This window comes from Fundulus heteroclitus, chromosome 19 (genome assembly GCF_011125445.2).
Source record: "Fundulus heteroclitus isolate FHET01 chromosome 19, MU-UCD_Fhet_4.1, whole genome shotgun sequence".
NCBI classification, from domain to species: Eukaryota; Metazoa; Chordata; class Actinopteri; order Cyprinodontiformes; family Fundulidae; genus Fundulus; species Fundulus heteroclitus.
The window spans coordinates 31209558-31236209 of record NC_046379.1 but is presented as its reverse complement, the minus strand read 5'-3'; the positions used below and the strand labels follow the sequence as shown (position 1 = coordinate 31236209).

Here is a 26652-nt window from a genome sequence, read left to right as displayed (position 1 = left end):
CTGACCAAAGAGAAATGTCCAAGTTTGGATCCTACTGCTACAGAAGGAAGCACCCTCTCCTGTCCTGACTTACTTTGATCAGGGAAGAGAGAAGCTGCTGATTGTTCAATCTTTTGAGAAGGGATTGCCATGGTGACGCTCAGTGACACTCTTTATCTGACTCCAACAGATTGTATTACAAATGCTATTTACAAAAATATGTAGTTCAGCCCAAAAATCACTAATACTCCTGGCAAATTTAGGCTTAAAATGAATCTTATTTTACAGACACGTTTCTTCTGTCCATTAATGTTTTAGAGCGGCCCAATGAGTTTCCTGACATGAACCTGACAGGATCTGTGCAGGAAGCTAAAGATTAGGGTGATGGCAAGGAGGCTTTCCAACCACAAAGACTTGGGAGCTCATCACCAGATAAATCATCTTACCAGAAGAAAAGTTTTGATGTGATGCCAATGAAGATTTTTCCATTGATTATTGAGCAGGATATAAATTTCCACATGAAATTAAAAAATATCTAAATAAAATACAAAATGGTATTTTTAAAAACAAATACTTCTTTACAGTGTTTTAATATGGTTCCAGAGCTACCCGCCTCCCTTCCTCTCAGAAACGGGCATCTTTGTTCAATAAGAATAATTAGCGTGATGAATTTTGGGTTTGATGATACATCCCAGATACACCAAACACTTGGGAGTCAATTATTTATTTTCTGGTGTTTTAGGGGGAAAAAGCCACACTTGGATAAGGAGAAGTGGGGAGAATTTTTTTGATTTAGTGGGAAAATTGAAACCTGTGGAGGACCCAAGTTTTTTTCTGAACTTCTCTAAATGCTAGACTTTTAATAGAGACTTACACACATCTCCTTTTATTTTTTTAAAACTACACCTGTACAGATAAACTGTGGGCAGTTTACTCAGTAAAAATCTGGCCCATTCACTTCTATGCCATTTTTTTTTTCTGAAAAATTATTTATTTCAGAAACAGAAAAATAAAAGCAAACAAGCCAAACTAGACGGTGAACAACAGAGTTAAAGGCCAAAAAGAAGAGGGAAATGTATCTTTCCATCCTTTATAAACACTTAGTGGGAGTGTGCAGCAGGTGCAACAAACACCGGCAACATAACAGCAGAAGAAATGAAACGTGCTGACAACGCGCACGCATATATATATATATATATATATATATATATATATATATATATATATATATATATATATATATATATATATATATATATATATATATATATATATATATATATATATATATATGCGCTGAAGATCTGCAGCTCCATCTTGCCTCTTTGAACACAGTTCTTAGGCATAGATGAAGACCTTGAAATGGAGTATAAACATTAGGATGGGATTTGGAACTTCTTCCCCATGTGTTGTTCTGAAACTGACATTCATAGATAGAAATTAACAGGTTGGACCTCCTTTGGGAGACCATCCATCAAATACTGCGTATTTCCAGCTGAACTTGTAGGGAGGCACTGCAGTTTTCACCTCTGACAGTAACTCCCTGATCTCTGAACTACAGACAGTCCGGCATCTGTGGACTCGTCTTTAAAAAGATTGACCCGTCCATCTGTACATAGGGCTGGTTGGTGCTGAGCCAAAGCACCCGCTCACACCACCATTTTCGGCCCCTTCATTAGTGATGTTGTTCAGATTCAGTTTCGCTCAGTCTTGTTTCTGCTGAGAAGGTCTTTCTCCATCTGAAGTCTCAATGCCGAGCAGAGCCTGGACTGCTTCCAGGGGAACCCCTTCAGGGGTCTGAATGTGCATTGTGGTTCCATCTGGTCCATTGACAATGACAATCCCATCTGACCCCGGCTCTGCCAGCTGGACTGTCAGCCCTTCAGTCTGGATGTAGATCTCCTGGCCTGCCTCCAGGACTTTAGTCCCAGGATCAGGCTTGGAGGAGTCCCCCTGCTGCAGCTCTGTGGAAGCTGTGGGCTGGGTTGAGCTGGACTCAGGAGTCTTTGTGTCTGTGGTTCTCTTAGGGCTGGAACTAAGAGCACTGTCCGGTTGCGTCATCTGTACTGTGGTGTCAGCAACATTCACGTTCTGGTCCGGGTGTACCGGCCCCTCCTTGTGCTCCTCTTCCATGAGGCTGGCAGGAGGTGGAACCAGGCTGGGAGTTGGTTCAGCAGAGGCGGTGGTAGAAGAGCTAGGAGATCAGGACGAGACAGTCAGACCTCAGCAGACTTTATCACAGGTCTGCACTATGAAGCAGGATCAACAGGTTACCAAGGTATCAGACTAACACAAACTGACGTTATCACTCTGCTGTGTTACCATGGCGACTAATGTTACTTTATAGCCAAGAGATGTAGAAATCAGCACCATCTGACAAAGCAGTTTTCTGTCACACTACACAAAGAAATCGACAGTGAGAGAACCAGGTCTGGCTTTCACTAGAAATCATCTTCATTAGAATAATTTAACAAAGAATAATGTACCTTTCTAAATGTTCAAAACTCAGGGCTTTTCCACGTGGTCACATTACAACCTCAGACTTCAGTCTTTGTACTGGGCTTTTATATAATGAGCAACACTAACTAGTGCTGGTTATTCCATATAATCTGGAAAGTGTGGCATGCATTTGCATTTGGCCCCTCTGAGACAGTGCTATGCAGAATCATCAGTGGATGCATTCCCAGCAGCAGGTCTTTCAGCTGTGAACATCTACTGACTGGAGTTTTGCCCATGGTTCTTTTGAAAACAGCTCATGCTCTGTCAGGTTTGATGCAGAGCATGTGTGAGCATCAGTTTTCAAATGCTCACATTTCAATAGTGATGGAGCCTAAATGATCAAATGTGACTAAAGGACATTAGCTAATAGCCTTGCTTGTTCCTCAGCTCTCTGTGTAACATATGCTACAACTAGTCATTAGGTGCATTGACACCCTGCATCCTCCTGCTGCTAGGACATTGCACTTTTGCCTCTCAGAACCTTAATACTTTATTATTTTTTAACTTTGACCCATTGGCCTCATTTGTAGATGCTAAAAGCACCATCTAGTGGTCCCATGACAAGATTACACTTATTTCAGTGAAAGCAAGGTGGCGGGCATCTCAGTCAACCACTTCTACAACAACGCTCATCAGAAAAAAGGGCCAGGTAAAAATCCTCATTTTATTTTAAGGTTGAAACTGGTGTATTTAAGCACGAAAATCTTTAGCTTCATAAGGCATGCAAAAAAGTCCATTGTTGGTAAAGATAAATTCCTTATTTGAGGACATTAGGATAAACCTGAGAATTTTTAGAACACTTTACACATGTAAATAGTATCTATTAGGGTTGTCAAAGGTATTGATACTCAGGTGCTGTATCCGAATACAATACTAATTTGGCTTGGTACCGATACTAAATATTTTTTGCATTCAAGGCAACTGAAGAACAGAAACCCAAATATCTTGACAAGCCTGTATGTAAACAGTGCTTATTTAAAGCATGTTCCATGTAGAGAGCCTTGAGATGACATGCGTTGTGAATTGGCGCTATATAAATAAAATTGAATAGAAAAATGTAATTAAATGTTGAGATTGTAAAATGTGAGTTACTAAAATTGTTTTTATGCCTCTAAATTGTCATTTTCTTATCCCCATAGTATCAACTATGGAATATTTTCCCTGGGTATCGATATAGAGTTTGACATTTTTGTATTGTGACAACCCTAGTATCTATTCACAAATTCTGGTTAGAAAATGATGGCATTCTCAGAACCATTCACAAACATAAGGAAGTGGACACGTCGCATGCTGATGCATTTCCCTGATCCTCCTCTTGTCAACAGCTCACTGCTGTATCACCAAGATAACCAGGAGAACAGCCAGTAGGGCTGTTTTGGAAGGGCAGCAGATTACTGTATAGGAGTTAGGACGTTGAATGTTTTTGCTCTTATTTTCATAGGGCCACAGGTACACACCTGCATGCACTTCTAACAGTTTCACAAAGGCCAATAGGGCTGTTCTGGAAGGGTAGACAGTTTCCTGTAGAGGTGTTTTCCACTTGAATGTTTGAAAAGCAATGTTCAGGGTCTGAGGCGAACACCCGTTGACACTTTTGAAAGTTTCTGGAAGGCCAGTAACATGGTTCTGTAAGGGAGGACGGCTTGTTGCACAGGTTTTCTGCTACGTACATCTTCGGGTAGTCAAGCTATTATTGGGTCTATGCCCACATAAATATACAGCTGTCCGTTTGTGATGAAAACATTAAAGACTAATGACATGAGTGTGGTCTGACCAGCCGACACATACATAGAGGTTTGACCAGCTCACCTGGAGGTAGGTTCAACAGAGGTGGTCAGCACTTTGGATCCACCTGAAATCTCCAGGGGGGAGACAGAAACCGAACAGGATTTCAGAAGAGAGACTGCTGGAGTGACTGAGGTTACTGGAGCAGCACCTTGAGAAGAAAAAAGTGACAGACATGAAAGTGAGTCACATGAACTAAGGCAGGGATGGGCAACTGGCGGCCCGGGGGCCGCACACGGCCCTCGTCATCAGTCAGTGCGGCCCGCGAATAGATCAATAATAATTTATTAATAAAAAAAAAAAAAAAAAAAAAAAATGTAATTCTACTTTTGACCGATAGAGGCGCACCGTGCCCAAACAATAGCGGGCACGGGCCGCTTTGCAACAGAGAGAAAGAGTCGGGAGCCATGGCAACGAGCAGCGGCATCAAGAGAAAACTTGACCGAGAAAATCGCATTTTTCAGAGAAAATGGGAAGAAGAGTACCTTTTCACCGAATTCAAAGGAAAGCCAATGTGTCTAGTTTGCTTGGAGACATTATCAGCCCTGAAAGATTATAATTTAGGCCGACATTACAACACCTTGCATAAAGTTAAATTTGAGAAATACACTGGAGCTGCCAGAACCGCTGTAGTAGCTGACCTCAAAGCAAAAGTATGTAAACAGCAGCACTTTTTCACAAAAGCTACGACGTGTCAGGAGTCAGCCATCACAGCGTCTTATGATGTGGCACTCGAACTTGCCAGGGCAAAGAAGCCACTGTCGGATGGAGAAGTTGTTAAGAGGTGCGCGGTGAAAATGGCCAAAGCATTTGGTGACAACAACATAGCTAAAAATTTTGAAGCTGTGTCCTTGTCCCGACGCACAGTAACACGCAGGATTTTTGACATCCACGATCACGTCGATGTAAAAATGAAACAAGTCATGCAGGACTGCAAATACTTCTCATTAGCTTTGGATGAGAGTACAGATGTGACAGATGTCAGCCAACTGCTGGTTTTTGCGAGAACGATTGACAATTCATTTTATGTACATGAGGAGTTACTGAAATTTGCATCTCTGCACGACACTACTAAAGGCAGCGATATATTCAACGCCGTTACCGGTGCTGTGGGTGAATACGGTGGCTTTGAAAAGCTTACGGATGGCGCACCTGCGATGCAGGGAAGACACCGAGGTTTCGCCGGGCTACTCAGGCAGAGCGGAGTAAACTGCCCTATACTGCACTGCATCATCCATCAGGTGAGTAGCGTCATATTAATTGTGAGATGTAGGCTACTGTAGAACTGTTGTGCCGTGGTTACATAAAATAGAACCACATACAAACAATATATTTTATGACCGCAACTATTTTTTTCTAATCTTTCCAGGAAGCCCTCTGCGCAAAGACGTTAAACTTTGGCCACGTCATGGATTTGGTGACAAAAGTCACTAATATCATCAGAGGAGGGAACAGATCGCTATGTCACCGGAGGTTCATCACCTTTCTGGATGAAGTGGATGCCGAGTATGGGGACTTACAACTTCATACGGATATCAGGTGGATGAGTCGAGGAAAGTGTCTGGAGCGTTTTTTTGCACTGCGCTCGGAAATACCAGCGTTCTTGGAGAACAGCATTAGTGGCGATGCAAGTGCATACTGCGGAAAGCTCAAAGATACAAAGTTTCTTTGTGACATGGCCTTTCTGACAGACATCAGCGCGCACCTCAATCACCTCAACACACTCTTACAGGGGAGAGATCAAACAGTGTGTGATCTCTTTTCTCACATGACCGCATTTCAGCGCAAGCTCAGGCTCTTTATTGATGGCTTTTCTTCCCCTCCTGCAAATCTGGCACATTTTCCCGCATGCGCTGAGATTCGCAAAGAGAGCCCCCAGTGTGAAAAACAAATCCAGAAATACAGAGCAGACCTTGAAAAATTACAGGAGCAATTCAACAATCGTTTCCAAGATTTTCACGAGATGCAACCACGAATTGCGCTATTCACAGACCCCCTTTCTGCTGCGGTTAGCGCACAACCATCGGAGCTGCAGCTCGAACTCTGCGAGCTGCAGGCAGACCCGTTTTTTCAAGCAAAGCGCAACGAGAGGGGAATTTCATTTTGGAGACTTCTTCCTGAGGCCCGTTTTCCACGTCTCCGAGATTTTGCCCTTTCAATGGCCAGTATGTTTGGGAGCACTTACATTTGCGAGAGCAGTTTTTCCACCATGAAGCACATAAAATCCAAAGAGAGAAACAGACTCACCGATGAAACACTGTTTCATTTGATGCGCATTGGGACCACAAAAATTGACATTGACATCCAATCCATTGTGAGCCAGCAGGCCAAACCACAGGTCTCTCATTAGCCTTTATTAATGTTGGGCCTCTGTGGTCTAGTTTTTTACTATTATTGAATGTGAGCTATTTGCAATCAGTTTTTTTTTTTTTTACTTTTTTGTTCTTTGTTATAAATGAGTTCAGTTTTGCACTTTTTTAAAGCAAATGTTTTGTCTTTGTTTCTTATAGACATGTTAAAATGTATTTATTTTATACACACACTATTTGTAGTCAGTTTTTCAAGCTAATTTTTTTGTTCTTTGCTATAAATGAGTTCAGTTTTGCACTTTTTTAAAGCAAATGTTTTGTCTTTGTTTCTTATAGACATATTAAAATGTATTTATTTTATAGACACACTATTTGTAATCAGTTTTTCAAGCAAACTTTTTTGTTCTTTGTTATAAATGAGTTCAGTTTTGCACTTTTTTAAAGCAAATGTTTTGTCTTTGTTTCTTATAGACATGTTAAAATGTATTTATTTTATACATACACTATTTGTAATCAGTTTTTTAAGCAAACTTTTTGTTCTTTGATATTAAAGAGTTCAAATTCCTTTTTGCACTTTTTTTTAAAGCAAACTGTTTCTCTTTTGCTTAAGGACATATTAAAATGCATTTATATGCAGAATATAGTTGTATATTGGTGCAGTAAAAATACAGATATAAATTTGTACAAAATTTGTTCTTATTGAGAATCATTTGTAGCGTCTTTCATATCCAATTATTTGAAGTGCGTCATGTGGCCCTCCAATGGTCTTGCTGAAAAAAATTTGGCCCTCTTTATCATGGAAGTTGCCCATCCCTGAACTAAGGTATGCTGGTTCAAACAGTCCCTGAATGCTTCATGTTTTATGGCACAGTTTTTACTACATTTTATGTTTTCACATCTGTTCGCCTCTTTATTAATTATTCACACACGCTCTGACCGTCTCAACATCATCACTCTCCAGATTAAATAACTGGAATGGGAACGGATTTTTAATGACTGGCATCAGAGTCTCTGATGGAGCTCAACTCTCATCTGTTGCTGTCTACTGCAACCCAACGGAGCTGAGCTGGCAGTCACAGCCTGTTTTCATGTTTTAATAATGTTTTTCATCCTTTACAGTAACATTGACAGTAAAAGTGAGACTGGATTGACTGCTGCGGCGTCCTGGCTGTTATTTAGCTGGTTTGCTCTGTGCTCAAACATAGCCAGATGCTCTCAAAGTGGAAGAAAGCAGCTGAAACACAATTTATAACATTTTACATTGTTCAAAGTGGTAACTTTATGAATCGAGAGAACTTTCTTATTGCAAAAGATGAACTATCAACAATCAAGCTCCATCATATATCAGAGCTCTGATTACCCCGTATGTTCCTAACAGAGCACTTCGCTCTCAGACTGCAGGTCTGCTGGTGGTTCCTAGAGTCTCTAAAAGTAGAATGGGAGGCAGATCCTTTAGCTATCAGGCTCCTCTCCTGTGGAACCAACTCCCAGTTTTGGTCTGTGAGGCAGACACCCTGTCTACTTTTAAGACTAATCTTAAAACTTTCCTTTTTGACAAAGCTTATAGTTAGAGTGGCTCATGTTACCCTGAGCTACCTTTATAGTTTTACTGCTATAGGCTTAGGCTACTGGAGGACATCAGGGCCTATTTTTCTCACTCTACTGAGTTCTCCTACTGTTCTCCAATTTTGCATTATTTGTTTTTATTTCAACTTTATGTTCTTTTTTTCCTCTTAGTAGTAGGTACATCTGGCCGTTCACACTGAGCCTGGTTCTGGTTCTGCTGGAGGTTTCCCACCCTGTTAAAGGGGAGTTTTCCTCTCCACTGTCGCTTCATGTATGCTCAGTATGAGGGATTGCTGCAAAGTTATCGACAATTCAGATTGTCCACTGTGGTCTACGCTCTTTCAAGAGGAGTGAATGCCGGTTTTCAAGATTCGATACAATCTGCTGGGTTTCCTTATATAAGGATCTGTCTGTATGATATAATTGAATTGACTTTGTAAAGTGCCTTGAGATGATGTGTTCTGAATTGTCATTAAAAATTGTAATTGAATTAAATGATAAAGCTACTTAAAGGTCGGATAATGTTTTGTCAGAACATTTTTAATGTTGTCATGTTGATTTTGTATTAACATTTTTACCATGAGGATAAAACGATCATCATCATTGTGATTAATAAAAATTAAAAAGAAGCATGTCTTGTATGTATATGAAGCTGTATAATTGTCCACTATGAGAGACATCTGGTTTATGGAACCGAGGAAAAAAAAAGTATACATATGACATAGTTATGGCAGAGGGAATGTGGCTGAAGAAGTGCTGGTGGCGTGCGTCAAGCCAAGTCAGGAACGGTGCTCTTTCGCATGAAAGAAAGCTAAATGGATATTTTTATATATATATAAAAATATATCTGCCATGCAGAGCCCCGATATTTTTATATATATATAAAAATATATTATATATATATATATTTTTATTCAGGCTTGTGGACAATGCATTAGACCAGGGACCAATTGTGGTGTGAGTGACATGCTGCCAGGGGGGGCATGAGATAGAAAATTGTAATGGTGCTTTGACAGTGTTTTTTTCCCACACTATAAAGACGTGTAAATAAACATTTCATTTGTAAAAATTAAAATCAAAAACTGTAAATTTAATAAATAAATAAAAATGTATTCACACGAAAATGTATTTATTTAGAGGAAGTCTTTTTCTGTGCTTCATTTTAAGATCAAATATAGAGGAAGTTATCTTCTTCTATGGATTGTGCTGTATATGCGCACCTAGCTTGTGGCCTCTACTTAAATAAATATGCTCAATTGGCTGAAATCAGGGAAACTGTGATGCAGGTGAGATATCTAAAGTCAAAGTTAGTGAAGGAGGGGAGAGAGAGAGAGAGAGAGAGAGAGAGAGAGAGAGAGAGAGAGAGAGAGAGAGAGAGAGAGAGAGAGAGAGAGAGAGAGAGAGAGAGAGAGAGAGAGAGAGAGAGAGAGAGAGAGAGAGAGAGAGAGAGAGAGAGAGAGAGAGAGAGAGAGAGAGAGAGAGAGAGAGAGAGAGAGAGAGAGAGAGAGAGAGAGAGAGAGAGAGAGAGAGAGAGAGAGAGAGAGAGAGAGAGAGAGAGAGAGAGAGAGAGACTCTCCAAACTTTACGTCAGTAGAGGGAAAATTTAATTTGGCCCAAAAGTTTTATTTACATTGTTAAACTGAGTGACACTGTCTCTGTCTGTATGGATCGGGCAGCATGGTGCTGTGACTAAACTGGCGACAAAAGCCCTGATGCGCATGTCACACCGCTGCCGGCACTGCTGCTGCTGGGAAAATTGGTGGTAGATGTGGTCTCTTGAGTATGCTCACGCACAGAGCTGGAATACTTTTCATTGGATGATGTGTCTCTTTCTTTCTCTGGCTTCAGGCTGAAAATTCTTAGGATCCTGTTGTGGATGTTGTGTGTAACTTTATTGCAATTTAATTCAAATTATGTTCTAATTTTATTTCTATGACCTTTGTTATGATGGTCGTGTTATTATAATTTTTTCTTTTGTTATGTGTTCAGGTCATTCAAGCATGATTAAACATGCTGGCTTTAACATAGCTATAAAAAAAAAAGCTTGTTGCAAATATTATTATTTTTGAAAATTTCTGAGCCCCAGCTGCCTCCAACTCATCCAGCTAGCTGTCAACAACATGAAGGACTAATTCAACATGTGGTTTATATGAGTACCTGTTCTCGGCGCCTCTGTGCCGTTGTGGTGATCTGCAATGCTGTTTTCCATCTTAAATCGTTTTGATGGCGGCAACATCTTGGAGTTCTGGGAGGGAAAAAAAAGTTTAGCTTAAGCTCCATCAGGCCTTTTTCCACAGCAAAAGTTCAAGGTCTGCAGCTGCACACCTTCCACAATGGCTCCTAATAACTGGCTGAAATAGATAAAGAACAAATGCTTGTTTTAAATGTAGACAGATGCAGGTTGGAGCATTGAACAACAGAACTTGATTTCCAGAATAGAATGACACCAAAGGTTTTTTTTAGATCCATCTTTCTTGTCACTTGATTGGATACTATGTTGTTCTTTTTTTATCTAATTTTCTGCAAATGTCAACTGCCCATAGTAGCAAAATTCATCCATTCTCTTCCTGCAAGGGTTTCTTTTTCTCTTTATTTTAGAACCTAAAATTAGAAATAAACAGTGGCTCTTTCAAAAAAATAAATAAATAATACAACTAATACCCTACAGTGGATATTTGTTAAAAATTATACGTTTTCTCTAAAGGTCATGTAAGACTAGCGGCTCTAAGGAGGTTTACTCATCTGGGCTGAGGGTAATTACGGTTCTTTGGACTGTAAAGGTTGCAGACACCTGGTCTAGGCCAACAGTAATACATTGCTTGATATTTTCCTTCTAAGGAGCAAGAGTTAGCTGTAATCCTTTAAAGTAGTTCTCGGCACTAAATCTGAAGGTCTTTATAAAGCAGCCAAAGACATAATCTACTAATTTTTAAGTTCAGTAAACAACCCTTTTTGAGGCTTTGTTTGAGCAGTATGTGGTTACACCTCAGGTAAATTTGTTAGATCTCCTGTGCCTCCGGAAGCATGAATTTATTTAGGTTATAACGTATCTTTGACAAAAACTGTTCATAACCTGACATCCATAATTTGCAGCCTTGATCTGGCTCCCACAAGTGTTTTTTTAAAAGTCCCTTGCTGTGTTGCACCGTGAAATATTACAGATAGCAAAGACTTCTATTCATTCAGGCCATCTTCAACAAGCCCTGAAAACATAAATCCTAATGTGCATCCCTTTGTAAAAATGTAATTAGACGCCTCATCTAACTGAACATGTTTGGCTAAGATTATTGAAAAAGCAACAACCTTTAATAGTTTTAGATCACACCACAGCACTGACTCTGCCTTGGTAAATGTATTGAATACATTAATCATTATAAACATCGTCCCTGGTTTTAACATCTCAGCGCTGCATTTGGCCCAGTTGATCATTACATCAAGAGGGTCTGGAAAAGAAGGAGTGATTATCTGGTCCTGTGCTAAACAAATGGCTGACATGAGAACCTAAATCTCTAACAGCGATCACCTATGGGGGCCCACAAGGGCCCAATCTTGACCTACTGTGATTCAACATCTGCTTGATCCCCCTCGCTCAGATTGTAAAAACTACAACATCTCTGACAACATATGCTGATGTCATCACTTGAGCATAGCTCCCTATAGTCACTGAGTCGGTGTGCCCAAAATACACTGTATGTGCAAAACCTGCAGTTATATTACAATTATTCAAAGTACTAAAACTGACACTTATAAAATCCTGATGGAGTGAAATGTTCTCACAATCTGGCTCATGTTTTCTGCTTCTTTTTGCTTTATCTTTCAGCCTCCGCTGTCTCCTGTCCATTTCTATTCCTGGTTGTGATGGAAGTGGAGACGGCTTGTTTTTGTTCTCCTTCAGTCGACTACATGACTTTTAAATTTCACACATTTCTGTATACAGCTCGTTACCCGATGGACAATATGATATTAAATATGATTAAATATGTATGCAGAGATCCTGAGTATGGCTGGTCAACATATTGAGTTTTTGAAGATAGTAACATGTTTTTAGATGAATTGATTTTTAGTTTTTTAATGTTATTGTTTATATCCATGTTAACACCACGAAGCTTGAACATAAAAGTGGCTTCATGACACTGAATTTGGCTGATGCGGATTTGATTTAGAACTGCTTTTGTTCTTTGTCATTTCTGTACAGTGAAACTATTGATCTACAGATTGAGAGACCTGTAAATACTGGAAATAACCAGAACATGCACTCTAGGGACGTGTTCTTGTTTAATCCCCAGGCACATCCAGAAAATGTGTTTTTAAAAATGGGGACATAAACCCATGTTTAGCTAAAATAAATCTGATCATCCACTCTTAAGTTTACACATTTATGAATGAAACTATATTAACAGAAAGGCACGTTATTCAGCTGGAAAGGGCAAACATATTAGCACATTCATAATACATCCTGGCACAGTTTAGTTTTGTGACAACCACAATATCCCATCATGCCTGCAAACGGCTACAAATTATGAAAAAACTAAAAGTATTATGTTTTTAACCACCAGACGATGTTTTTCTAGCATAAACAAGAATTTCCTGATAATCTTACCCCCATGTACCGGACGTTCTTATTGTTCACACTAGAGACAGGAGGCGCTCCAGGAACCACCTTCATCTTGTTCACCTCATCCAGAATCCCTAGAGACCTAGCCACCTGAAACCAGAGCAGAATGGAGACCCTGTCACATAGTCTGCTGCTCAGAGTTTTATCATCACCAGAACTAGAGGCTGACATTTTTTCGGGAATCCCGCGTAATGGGAGTCAACATTAGTAAATATCACGTGATTGGGACGGTACAGGATTAAATATAAACGGGAGCAGGCGGGAGTGAGAGTAAACCAATAAACTAGGATCGATGCCAAGAAATTAAAAAAAAAAGAAAATCAAAAATGTAGGTTCGCCGCTGCCATTTTGTAGTTGTTTTTCTCCAAGAAACCTAAACTATAATGCAAGTCAAAAGAATTACACAACCCAGAAGCCAACAGTGCTTCCGGTCTATTTTTTCCGCCAGCGCTCAAAAACAGAATTGGGGGGTGGGGGGGGGAAATCAACTATGGAGCGCTCCATAATTAACCGCTAGTGGCGAACTCAACCTTGAATAGTTGGACTTGCAACGCAAAGTCAGAAGTAAGGACTTATCTATTAAACTCACAGAGCGACTGTAAAGTTGCAAATATTAACAAACTTGACGAGAGTTAAATGTCACGGTGTTAACACTCAGTACCCTGCTGGTAAAACGTGTTTCCTGGACTCATTTTCCAATGTGCAACAGTGTAATAATATGGTCAATAACTTAAAACTACTTTATTTTATTTAGTATTATTTGAACAGTTGTGGGTTTTCAGTTTTAACCCACTAACTGAACAACGTGTTAACACTTCTATTAACTTTTTAACAAAAGTAAAACACGTCTACTTCCATGTCTGGTCGGATAAAAATGAGACGGAGCTGACTGGACCAGCTTTTCCTGGGTCCAGTTAGCTCCGCCTCCAGCTCCGCACCACCCCGAAAATTAACATAATCTCACTCTCACTTGTGAAAGCAAAATCTGTCGAGCTCTATTTGGCATTAAGACATCAATTCTTATTGCCACATTGCTAGACAGGACACTGGGGGGAAAAAAAAACAAAAAAAACAATCTCACTCTGAATTTTTGATAAAAGTTTAGAGGTCTGTCTAAGAATGTGTTTAATGTTCAATGAATGTATTGGTTCTGATAGTAAGCCCTAATTAGTTTATGGATATTTTATTGCAAATGGAAAATTACTAATATGCTTGAATGATATTCAACTTTTTCTTTTAATAAACTGAGTTTTTGAACCACTGAGGTACATTATCTAAATTGTGAAAGTAATGCCTTTATGCACTTTTTTCTTAATTGAGTACTTTTTTCTACTCAGGCCCGGGATTGGGACGGGACACAATTATTTTCAGTGGGGTGGGATGGGACAGGAGTGAAGATCCACTCCCGTGTCACCCTCTAATCAGAACATGGAGTAAAAACACGCGGTCGATCTCACCTCAATGTTCCTGACCTCCACAGGCATGGCTCCACCTTGAGGACTTACGATGTAGTCCTGTGCAGTCTGCCTAACTTGGGCATGCAGAGACTCAAACTCGTGGTAAATGTCTGGAAAACAGCTACAAGCTGAACCTTTGACCTCGACCTGAAAGAGAAGGACACCAAATATTAGAAATGATTCTTTTTAAACCTGAAATTAAACTGGCCCGCCTGTCTTCTGCTGTTAATGCAGTGGATGACGCCTGACAAAGAGGAGATCTGAACCTTGTTAGGTTTGTGAAGGAACAGGAAGAACTGCAGCGGCCTCTTTACCGCGGCACTGCAGAGGCGTCACACTCAGTCTGACATTATTTAGCAGTCACACGCTCATGCTCAAACGGTTTTTGGTCTTTTTCTATAAGCATATAATGTGTCTACACATCTTTAAACGATCGTATGTTGGACTATGTTAGAAAAACAAACAGGCTGTTGTAGGGTGTCCTCTTTTTCCCATCTGACTTTCAGATATTTATGATACATATGCTTGTGTAGACGTTTTAATGCACCTTTGCTAGCAGCAGCTCCCAGAGGCTCAACATACTGGTCAAACGAGGAAGAACAACATCCATCAGTTCGTCATCTTCACACTGCTCCACAAGCTGTAAGCAACAGAAGGCAATCACAGAAAGACTAATTACATATCAGATACTTGTGTCATCGGGTCAGGCGAATCACGTTTCCACAGAGGAACAGAGCTTCATGAGCACCAGTCCTTCCTCTCACCTCCTGCAGGCGGAGCTTTCTCCTCTCTGCCTGCTGCTTTGCGGTCACTGGAATGACACCAAGCTTCGGAGGTCGTCCACGACGACCAGGTCTGCCAACGAGACCCACTGTCGCCTGAGACAATCATTCAGGTTAGTTGAATTTACTGGTGAAGAATGAAACAACACAGAGCCTGAGGAAGTTTGTGCAAAAACACTTCAGGATTCAACCCTTAAATGTAAGAATGCACAATCTAGAAAAATGGGTTAGGGTTAGAAGCTGGCTCCCTTACCAGCTTCTAGAGTGATTTAAATCTGACCTCGAGTGTATAAACACACACAACAGACGGTCGTTAAACAAAGAAAAGCCAAACAGGAAAAGCTGCGTGTAAAAAAAGAACACCCAATCAATCTAGACGTGCAGAATCACCTTTGGTAGCAGTGACTCTAGGCCGGTTCACACGGCAGGATTTTAAAATAGTCAGCCGATTTTTAAAGCCTGAGAGACACCACACGTAACGATTAAAACTCCTAGATAAAACAGGTTTGCTCAACATATTTCACTTAAGATCACTCAGATATCAGACGGGAAACCGGGCGATTCCTCTCAGGAACAATGAGTTCAGGGTAGGGTCAATATCCCCGATTGGAGGTTGGAGCGGTCCCGACGTTCTACCGAGAGGACCCGATCGCTCTTAACACACCCCACACGGCAGGATATTCATCTTAAAATGATTTTAAGAGTCACGGTGAGAATCAGCGCCTCTCGGAAGGGGAAAAGGGCAAAAAGGGCGAAAATCAGGCTAAAGATCCTGCCGTGTGAACCAGCCTCAACTGTAGCTGGATTCTGACATTATTATTCTGTCATATTGCTGTGCAGGAATTTTGGCCCTCTTTGGTTCCTGTAGATTAGCAGACATGTGTTTCTGCAGAGCTTTCCTAGGGTCCCAGACAGCATGTCAGTTCAGTTGTATTCGGGACTTTGCATCATTGCAACACTTTCTTCTCTTTTTCAGCCATGCTGGTGTGTTTGCTGCTGAGTTTCACCCATTCTCCCATTGATGACCACATTTTGGTGAAGCCTCAGCTGTTGGACAGACAGAGTCACATTTAACTCTAGGAAACTTTGCCATACAGAGGAGCTCTGGCTACAAGATGAGCCCAGATCCCCACTCTACCACTGATTTGCTTAAAAGCTGCCATGAAGTGCTGGTGCTGAAATCCAACCTCTGAATATTATAGAAGTGCTGAAATTCATGCTGCTCTTTCCCAATGGCTGTTTGCATATGTCGGTGCTGTGCTCTACCACAGAGACCAACCACTGCAAACCCCCTCCACTAATGGCAGCAGCCACTGGCTGGGATAGACAAATCAAGCGTGAATCCCAGTGACATACCAAATATGGTCTCTTCTGACTGTGAAACCTTTCTCCAGAAGGTGTTTGGCTTGTCCATCTGGGCAGCTGCAGATTTCTATCATGCTTTAAGAGGCTGATTTTTGGGTCTAGGTCAGTACCCTGTCAGTTTGTGCAGACAGTGAACAGCGGTGTTCCAACATCTTCCAGTTTATGATGGGCTGCCGTCTTGGCGGTTCCTGAACATCCTAACCAACTTCCTTCAAAATGAGTGGGGCCGTTTGGGATTATTAAACCACTGGACTACCTAGCTGTGTCCATAATCCCTTTCACAAGACACGTCAAGGAGGGATCAAGGCACAGTTTTGCTGTCTCTGTGTGTCTTGGGAAAGGATTAATGGGTCAGGGGGGTAAATGTCAGCCCGCCACTGTTGCAGCCCTGACTCACCAAGCAGGGTAGTCCCCGGGCTGCCTCAGCTCACTTAAATAAGGACAAACAAGAGGCACGGGTCAGCGGACTGTTGTGCTGAGGACATATGGGTTTGTGCAACCAGTCAGATGCAGGATTTAATCATTTCCAGATATTTAGCTCAAACTAAAGCATTTGCTCAGGCAACAACAGCATCCCTACCCTGAGTTTATTTGCCATTATTGGTTAGAAAAGAGCAGCTTCCAACACAGATTTGATGTGCAGCATCAAACCTCCAGTCATCCTGCACTGCCAGCATCGTTGCTAAAGCGCTGCAGGACGTCGCCGCTGCTGCTTGTGAAGCACGAACGGCCAGAGGGAGCACCAAGGCGACTCGTCCTTGTGAGTTTAGGACAGAAGTGGAAATTAAATAAAAGAAGCTCCAGTTTCTGACCCAAACACACATTAAAACCGGCTCAGACATCAGTCCTATTCAACTTTTATGGCTTATGCTTCAAAGCAGTCTGTGCCTGGAGACCAACCAGTTTCCATAAACTCTAGCCATTTTGAAAGAGGAGGGACCACTCAGCAGGCCAGGCCCTGGACATAGACACAGACGTCTCATCTGGTCGGTTGACAGGAGTATTTGCTGCCGCTGAGCAGGTATCAGCTTCTTGTAAAGTATCCCGTCGGACAGTGCGATGTTTTTAGCCACGACTCTTTGTGACTTTGAATTAAGGAGCAACAGGCGGGTTGGTGTAGGTGAAGGGAGAACTCTAGGAGACAGAAGCTGCTACAAGCAGACCCATAATAAGACGGCCTCCCTTCAGCAAAGTTTGTGATGACACTTAGGTTAAAATCAACCAACCTTGGGAGGAGGACCAAGCGATCGACCGCGCCCCCTGCCTCTTCCTCTCCCTCTCCCTCTCCCCCTTCCTCTTCCTCTCCCTCGGCCTCTGGGACGACCTGGGCCCCGGTAATGAAGGCTGGGGGGTCCTTCAGCTGCTGCCAGGCCATTGTCTCCCTGAAACACAGACAGACAGTTAGCTTGTGAAAGGCAGAGCAGATGGACCGATGACACAGACAGCTACCTAAACATTTATCCACTCGGTGCCCATACTGCCAAACCTGTCAGCAAATTAGCCTAAAGACAAGAAAAGTACTGATAACTTGGGTGTAATGATGTAGCGGTGAATACTAAACATTTCATTCATGATCAGTTACTGCTGACAGCAACAACACCCAGGCCAACAGGAAAGCAGGACAGCTTCTCTAAGGCTGATTCCTTGACTTAAACTTAAAGGCCTTCCTCCTGATACCTGTGGTTCCATAAAGGATCTCAGTAGCTACATGATACATTTAATGCCCTGTTGTTTGGGAGTCTTCCTTTCCTTCAATGTCCTCAAAGCAACTAAAAAGCTGTGTAGCATAAACAGGGAGGCATCTTTCTACCAACTCTGAATCAACAATCCCAGCCTCTTCCAGTAAACTATAAAACAAACTAGTAAAGTATAGTAAACTATAAAATAAACTAGTAAACTATAGTAAACTATAAAATAAACTAGTAAACTATAGTAAACTATAAAATAAACTAGTAAACTATAGTAAACTATAAAATAAACTAGTAAACTATAGTAAACTATAAAATAAACTGGTAAACTATAGTAAACTATAAAATAAACTAGTAAACTATAGTAAACTATAAAATAAACTAGTAAACTATAGTAAACTATAAAATAAACTAGTAAACTATAGTAAACTATAAAATAAACTGGTAAACTATAGTAAACTATAAAATAAACTAGTAAACTATAGTAAACTATAAAATAAACTGGTAAACTATAGTAAACTATAAAATAAACTAGTAAACTATAGTAAACTATAAAATAAAGAAGTGGAATCTCTAATAAAGAGATGGCTGTCTCACGCTTTTTGTCGTCATGGCAGCAGGTTTCTCCTCTTGCTCCTCCTCCTCTTCTTCCTCCTCCTCTTCCTCCTCCTCCTCTTTAGTGACAGCCTTGTCTGCTTTCAGGTCATCTGTGCTGCGGTCCGGTTCTGGTGCGCTGCTGGGCGTGACACTGGACAGATCCGGCTCTCCGTGGGTTGGGTTGAGCTTGTAGTGTCGGTTGAGGCCACCCGTGCCGATGTAAGCTTTGTCGCAGGTCTGACACCGATGACAACGGGACTTCAAGCTGTAGCTGAGAGACGAGGGACTGCTGGAGCCGGGCTTGTCCCTCTTGGCGTTTTCCTCCTCCTCCACGCTCATGTCAGAGTAATCATCAGAGTCGGACTGGTGGCTCTCAGCCAGGTCCTCAGTCTTTATGAACTTGTAGTCTTTGGCTTTGTACTTAGGTGGTCTGGATACCCGACCAGATCTAGTTTGCACTTTCAGCGCTTTCTTCTCTCTTTTCTTCGCCTTCTTCTTCTCCTCTTTTTCTCTGTCTCTTTCCTTGACTCCAGAGGGTCGGGTCGCTGTGGCAAGTTTGGGGGCTACAGCATGGGCAGTGGGCTGGAGTGGAGCTGCAGGGACGACCGGAGTTGTTTTGACAGGAGCTTTCCCCGCAGCCGTTTCTGTGCCGTTGTGTGGCGCTTTATTCAGAGGAAGGCTGATAGTTTTAGTGGCAGGAACTGGACGGGCCGTACTACTGGAACTTAGGGGATCTTTGACTGTGGACGTTGTTGCCACCCTGATCGTGGATGTGGCGGGTTTCTGAACAACACTGGAGGAAGCGGTTGCTATGGTTGCCGGCCCCGTCACCTTGTGGACCAAGGGGAGCAGAGAGCCTACCACAGGAGTAGCATTCTGCAGCACCAACTGGATCGGCGGTTCCCCTGGATTCTGCTGCAGGAGAATCTGCTGACCCTGCTGACCAACCACAGGCTGAATGTGGATGATCTGGGCGTTGCTCAAACCACCACTGGCAGCCAGCTTCAGCTGTGGCTGGCTGATGGGTACAGTCTTCTGCTGGAGAGGGACACCAGGCTTCCCTTCCTGCTTTGGGGGAACTTGGATCTGGATTCTTGTTGGTTCTGACTGGAAAGACAAAGACAGAAGTTGCTAATGAACATCTTTTTTTTTTTTTTTTTTATCATCACCAGAAGTTAATTGAAGCAGCACCGTGTAACCACCAGGGGGCGCTGTAACTTCCAGGTCTAGCGCCCCTGAAGGCCACTGGCAGCACTGCACTGTCACAAAATCGAACCGGCTCCCTGGAATCTAACAGCAGACCACTTTGGACCAGCAGACTGAGAAGTCATGGAGTAGCATTCATCCCTACATCAGAGAACCAAAAATATGTCTGATCTGATAAGTGTCATATCTCTTTTGTTTTGCCGTAATCTAGAACGCAAAAGTTTCTATTCAGCAACGGATCCAACGCTCTCAAGTTACAAAGACGAGTTTTTGAGAAGGGCAGCTCACATAGAGCATCAGTACGCACCAAGTGCCTGAAAAATCATTTAATAATTCTCAAATTAAGCTAATACTTGGCTCAAAATTTACACGGTGCTGCTTGAAGGAAAACTAATCTCAAATGAAATATAAACGGCCATGTTATTTTGGCTCAGAAGTAGAGGGTGACTGATATTTTTGTCCGATATTTGCGTTTTTTTTTCCTGTAAGGTATCGGCCGATACCAATTCATTTGCATATTCAGAAGCCATGCCTTGGTATCACATGAAGTGCATACATTGCCGCTCCATCCCCGGCAGAGAGTGGCTGGTAATGTTGTGAAACTATTATTGTCATTTTATCATGTAAACGGACGAAGAAAAATCAGTATCAGCCTCAAGAGTCAGCCCCCCACCAAAAAAATAACGCAGCAGATATCGGTATCAGTTAGACCAGGGGCCTGCAACCTTTACAGTCTAAAGAGCCATTTTGCCTATAGTCCACTTGATTTAAACTCGCTCAGAGTTTAAATCAAGAGTTTATAACAAGGCAATGTTGCCTTGTTATAATCTTTGATAAAGATCTACTGTAGTAAATATATTATTAAACGAACGTCTATGTCTATTTTGAGGTTTAAAAAAGAGGATGCTGATATTTGTGGATAATGATGTAAAAAAAAAAAAAATCACAGATTCCAACATAATGAAAAAATATTGATTTAAAATGAAATATTACTGGCACCTTTAGAATCATTCTGTTGTGAAAATTAAAAGCAATTATTCCAAGACAAAACTGCTCAAACTTGTATTTATCATCATTATTACATTTAAATACCATAATAAAAATATAATTTGTAGCCAAAGTTATTAAGAGCCACTGTGGAAGGCCCCAAAAGCCACTTGCTGCTCCAGAGCCACAGGTTGCAGACCCCTGGGTTAGACTGATGTCAGAATAATCGTATTGGTACTAAAAAAAAAAAAACCTGTAGCGGTCGATTTCTACTCAGAAGGACATCATGATTAAACTCAAAACTCCTGAACTTACACCAAACAAACTTCACAGCTCACAATTGCCTAAAGGTAATATTTAGATGATTTCTACCACAAAGAATATCTGCTGAAGACTGGCTGAAAATGTGGCTGGTGACCGGCATTGGCCGATTTTGCTCATCACTTGTTCTGACTGATCTAGTCAGCAACTAAAAAAAAAAAAAAAAAGCAATCTTTTCTACGATCAGTGACCAACACTCCTCAGAGTGGAAGCCGTTTCTGAATGAGAAAGACTGTTGGCTATTTAAAGAATTAGTGAAGTGTTTACCAATAAGGTCAGCTATAGGAAATGTCTAAAGAGAAAACTGGATTTTTCACAAAGACCTCCTGGCTTTTCATTCAGGCTGCCACATCATTTAGGAGTTAGACAGCAGAAAATACCAGGAAGATGAACTAATTTGGGCAAAGAGTCCGAGTCTGTCATGAGACACAGTAAATGTCATTTTACTCCACCATGGCAATGCTAACTGTGTTAATTGCACACATAAGATGCTACAGACAGTTTAAAAGGTCAACTCTGTAATATATATATATATTTTTTTTTTAATAACGGTGAAATCATAATTCGCAGCAGAGCTGTGAAGTGCAGACTGCTCCCCCAAAACCATCAATAAATCATAGAAATAATCAGAACGGAAAACAGAGAACAGCTAGCTTGTTTTTCCTGAAGAGTTGCGGTTCATTTAACAACCAGCGCATAACACATCAAAGGTGATCAGAGGGGTTAACAGGGTTTATTCTCGATAGATTTTGGGGACAAAAATTTTCAATTTGGTATATATATTGTGAGTTAGTGAGCTATGATCTGTCTTGTCAAGGAATAAAGGAGATATGCTGCATTTGGTTTGGAACAGCCACCTCTGTCCCATTACCTGGAGAATTTTAACACTCTCCAAGCCTGTTTCAGAGAAAGTCATTGTTTTATTTTACTCCAAACATCTTATTGTTTAGATAGTTCCATTCTGAACATTTAATGAAAGTAGTATTTCGGTGATTTTTACAGTAATTTAGAGACATTAGAATTAGCTACAAAATTTGCAGGTCAGAGCATATGAGAAAAATAATAATCTCTGATCGGTGCGTCTCTCCCACTGACCGATCATTTCCACGGTTAGATTTTATAGCACAGGAAAGCTTTCTAGTTTGACGCCTTTCACCGCATACAGCAGGTCTGAATAAACAGATTCTTTATGGGCTGCTGTGCTGTAGGAGACCTGATCGGGTTCCAGACCTTGTGTTCATGGTACAGCTGCACAATATACGGAAATCATACCATAATATTGGTGGATGTTGCAATCCACATATGACTAGGGAAAAAAACATATCAGTAGTTTACAATGTTAATGGGTTCATAGCAAACACAGACTCCAGATAACAAGCAGTCTAACCAGCTACTGCTAAAAAAAACAAGATCATATTCAACATAAAACTCAACATTTCCACCTCAAAAGCAAACATTTCATGTAACAGTTGCTTCTGGGCAGTGTCTGCTCTTTTTGCATTAAAACAACCTTATTCTTTAGTCTACGACTTGATCGCCTTAGCTATTCTTTACTTTTTCAAACTTTTTTACGCCAAATTAAACGACAAGTGTCTCCAGATTTATTAATGGTGTAGATCGTCTGAATAATGAACACTTCTCTGGGTCAGGGCAGTTCTATTGTGCTAACAACACGTTGGCCAGGTATTGTGCAGGCTACGGCGATGGATCAGGTGAACAGAAGAGGAAACCAGCGCAGCACCGTAAACACCTGCTTAGACAATCCTGGGCCAGGAAGGCGGCACAGTCTGGATCCACGAATCTTTACAACTACTATCAACATAGAGAGCTGCTAAACTCACTGTTGGACAAGAAGATACTATTTAAGTTAGATAAACAGAGAGGCAACAGGCAGAATCAGCCAATAGGAGGTGTGATGGGCAGGTTTGAATACTGGAACGCCTGATTTTTTCCACTCCTTCAGTAAATGCATCAAACTGAAAACTCTCATTAGCCACTAGGATGCACTTCAAAGAAATATGGGCTTAATACAAACAAATAAAGGATAGGGTGAGAACGTGGAATGATCTAATTTTTAATTTAGTTTAAAAACTGATCAATCAGCCTGGAGCAATTTATGATCCTCCCTAGAAAAAGAAAAAGGAAGATTGGCCCAAAAAAAGCCTGAACAGTGCATCTCTTGACAAACATGCACTGTTGTGTTTTATTGTACAGCTAATTGAATTAGCTGTACCTTTCTCTTTGATTGTAGATGAGAAGACGTCAAGCTTTTACAGGGCCAAAAACACACACACCTTCTAGGGCAGACTGGGGCCGATAGGTCCATCCCACATTACTGAAGGTGAACCATTTAAAAAAAAAAAAAACACGCTGCCTAATGACAGAAAAGGGCTGGAAAAATAAAATCGACTGTACATTAATGTTTACAGTGATGCACTGATCAAACTGCCAGCATTGAAAACATGCCAACTTTTCCTTGATCAGCAGGTAAACACTGAAAAATTTACCCCCCCCCCCCATTCATTAAATGTAGCAGAACTAAAAACTTTCACTGTTTCAGTCCATAAACACATCAACTAAATATGAACTCTGAACTTTTCCATTTTAATAAAAAGGGGAAAATGCTTTGATGAATAAACTGGGATAATTTCGAATAGCCTCCGTTTTCATCTGGATCAGAAACCAGTTCCTCCATCAACCAACCTGCAGCGTATGTGCTGTCCTAAGAAAAGAAAAACTGTTTAGAACCAGACCTAAGAGAAGACCAGGCATCGGTATGACCATGAGCAGCCTGATCTCTGCATCTCAGAGTCATCTTTGCTCCAGATTCCAGGGAGCCACCGTGGAGGGTCTGAGGATGGAGGCACTGAGGAGGCTGCAGAGCCTTCATGTCCAACTCACCTGGACCAAAGCGGTAGGCTGCAGAGCCACTTGTGGAGACGCAGCGGTCAGCTGTGTGGACGCACTGTTCTGGATGGTGATCTTCAGGTTCTGTGGAGGAGCACGGACCTGCTTCTGCTGAGCCTTGGCGTGCTGCAGGTTCTCCTGGGGCACCTGGACCTGACTCTGGGACCTGGTGACCTGGTTAATGACCTGCTGCAGCTGACTCGGACCCAGGGACGTCTTCTGCAGCGGGCTGGGTTTGACCACCTGGCTCTGCTGGAGCAGCTGAACGGCCTCGGTCTCGGAGACCTGCACGATCTGCTGCTTGGTGAGCTGCTGCAGCACCGCCTGCTGCTCCTCGGCCGTCAGCGCCGTGCCCTCCACCAGGCTGCCGTCTGGCTGCACGTAGATGATGGTGGTGTTCGCCAGGTCGGTGAACTCGGAGCCCAGCACCACGCTCTGCTCCACCTGCCCGCTTTCTGCTCTACTCGCAGGCTGACCGCCGTCCGCGCAGGAGCCGGGCTCCGAAGTCTCTGCAGGCTGATCGCACTGGGCGACGAGAAAAGTGGATAGCTTCTCCTCGGTCTGTAAGACCTGGACGGCAGGCTGGACTGGTGAAGGCTCCCCGTGCTGGGAGCTCTGAGGAACCGCGGGCTGAGCCTCTGTTCCCGGCGGCTCCGCCACTGTTATTGTTCCGACAGCTCCGCTGTCACCCTCGTTGTCCGCCATTTTAGCTTTGGGGTTAACGGTTAGCTCTGACTAGGGGCCTTGATGCTGTTCCCCGTAGCTCCAGGAGATGTGCCTGAATAAAAAGTTCTTTATAGAACCAGCATGTGCTGGCAGCTAAAGCTCTCGGTGGAAATGAATGGCAGCATTGAGGGAACCGGTGAAATCGCTGCAAGGTAGGAGTTAGCGGGAGGAGTTTTGAACTAGCCTAGCTTAACCCTCCGCGGCAGCGGTAGCGCTCATTTCCCGGACCGGAGTTCTCCGTCCAACGGAGCGGATTCATCGCGTTCTTCTTCTCCCTCTTCTTCCTTTTTAGTGATGTTTAATGGCGGTTGGCAAACAACCTGAATGCGCATTACCGCCACCTACCGGTATGGAATGTGGAACAAAATGGCTGCACACTAATATGTTTACTTGCTGTTACTGTTTTTTTTACACTGATAATAATTATTATTTTATGCCCTCTTTATCTTATAATTTAACTACTATTTATTCTAAAACTACTCCCTTTCCTAAACTTTTATGTTTACTTCCTTATTTAATAATATACTAAACCCTCCTACTATGCCTTTTTATCTAGCAATTCTAGTTTTTATTTTCTAATCTATCAATATATTACTTAAATCTCTATCCATTCGCTATTAAACAATCTTTTAAATCATTAACATCTGGTTTAATTACCAGATATCCCTGATCTTCCATCTGTCTCCAACCTCTTGACAATGTTTTCCCAAATAAACTCTTTAAGTCACAAAAACTTTTCAGCTCCTCTTGCAATAATTCCTATTTTCTCTGTCTTGTGCTTGGCTTGATCGGTGCAGTTGATGACATAGCCTATGTTATGAATAAAATTAGTTTCTCCATTGTTGGGGTGAAGTTTTCTTCTGTTTCTACTTTACTTTGATTTGAGCTCTCCTCACTGCTTCTGCGTAGCTTATATTTTTTGTCGTTTTAATTTGTTGTATTTCCACAGCTTTTTTCCTCACCTCACATCCTGCATAGTTAAGTCTGTGCTGACCTCCACAGTTACAACACCTTTCTTCTGTTTCTTCCTTGCTCTCCTCGATTCTGTGTTCTTCACCACATTTTGAGCAGCTTTGCTGTCCTCTACATACTGCTGCCACGTGTGCATAGCACTGACACTGGTAGCATCTGAGTGGAGGTGGATTGAAAGGCCTGACTGGGAAGCTTATGAAAACAATTTTAACCCTTTCTGGCAAAACTGGCTCTGGAAACTCTGTCAGAAGTGACATGCTTGGCAGTCACTCTTTTTCCTTGTATGTTTTTATAAAATCTGTATATTCTAAACCTTGCCTCCAGACATGTTTTTTTAATCTATGTGTAGATCACTCCTTTAACTGTTTGTTCTCTTCTTTTTTCTATCACATCTTTTTTCCCTGTGTCCAACATGTAATGCCTTGATCTTTGCTCCTCAGTTTAGCAAATTATGAACAAGTTTACATCTCTCAACACTTTCATCATTTTGACTCCTCCAATATTAGTAGTTGTTTGAAATGTCCTTGATTTGTCGAGTATTTTCGCATAACTGTTTTTCCGGAAAGGACACTAAATCTTATGAATAATGTCTCTCCGATTCTGAACAGAGCAGCTTTTTGTTATAGCACTTTAAATTGTCTTGTTATTCAAAAGTGCTTTATAAGTGCTTTATAACTAACCCTGCCTTGCATTGCCTATTTAATTACATCCATCCATTTTGTAACACCTCAATCCCTTGTGGGGTCGCGGGGGTTGCTGGTGCCTATCTCCAGCTGTCAATGGATGAGAGGCGGGGCTCACCCTGGACAGGTTGCCAGTCTATTGCAGGGCAACATATAGACAGACAGGACAAACAACCATTCTCTGACACCCTCACACACCTAAGGAGAA

At 41.7% G+C, this 26652-nt stretch overlaps 2 protein-coding genes across 2 annotated transcripts; one reads left to right on the top strand and one right to left on the bottom strand.

Annotated features, from left to right (window-relative positions):
• Positions 1-1273: 1273 nt before the first annotated feature.
• znf839 (zinc finger protein 839) lies at positions 1274-25038 on the bottom strand. The gene is made up of 10 exons (XM_036150428.1): positions 24058-25038; positions 18643-19749; positions 17584-17739; positions 14975-15088; positions 14758-14850; positions 14211-14357; positions 12739-12843; positions 10296-10383; positions 4288-4414; positions 1274-2173 (listed from the first exon to the last, which is right to left on the bottom strand). The coding sequence occupies exons 1-10, from the start codon at positions 24766-24768 to the stop codon at positions 1684-1686; spliced, it is 3138 nt and encodes a 1045-aa protein (XP_036006321.1). The 5' UTR covers positions 24769-25038; the 3' UTR covers positions 1274-1683.
• Positions 5412-6623, top strand: LOC118566922 (general transcription factor II-I repeat domain-containing protein 2A-like). Its single transcript, XM_036150429.1, has 2 exons — positions 5412-5504; positions 5633-6623. Exons 1-2 carry the CDS (start codon positions 5421-5423, stop codon positions 6611-6613), a joined length of 1065 nt encoding a protein of 354 aa, XP_036006322.1. The 5' UTR covers positions 5412-5420; the 3' UTR covers positions 6614-6623.
• Positions 25039-26652: the final 1614 nt, after the last annotated feature.

Excerpts from the sequence above, each read along its gene's own strand:
- LOC118566922 (XM_036150429.1), top strand. The coding sequence starts at position 5,421 with ATGCAGGGAAGACACCGAGGTTTCGCCGGGCTACTCAGGCAGAGCGGA. Across the intron at positions 5,505-5,632 it reads TGCACTGCATCATCCATCAG|GAAGCCCTCTGCGCAAAGAC; the intron begins GTGAGTAGCGTC and ends TAATCTTTCCAG.
- znf839 (XM_036150428.1), bottom strand. The coding sequence starts at position 24,768 with ATGGCGGACAACGAGGGTGACAGCGGAGCTGTCGGAACAATAACAGTG. Across the intron at positions 19,750-24,057 it reads AGCCTACCGCTTTGGTCCAG|TCAGAACCAACAAGAATCCA; the intron begins GTGAGTTGGACA and ends TTGTCTTTCCAG. Across the intron at positions 17,740-18,642 it reads CTGCCATGACGACAAAAAGC|GGAGACAATGGCCTGGCAGC; the intron begins GTGAGACAGCCA and ends TCTGTGTTTCAG.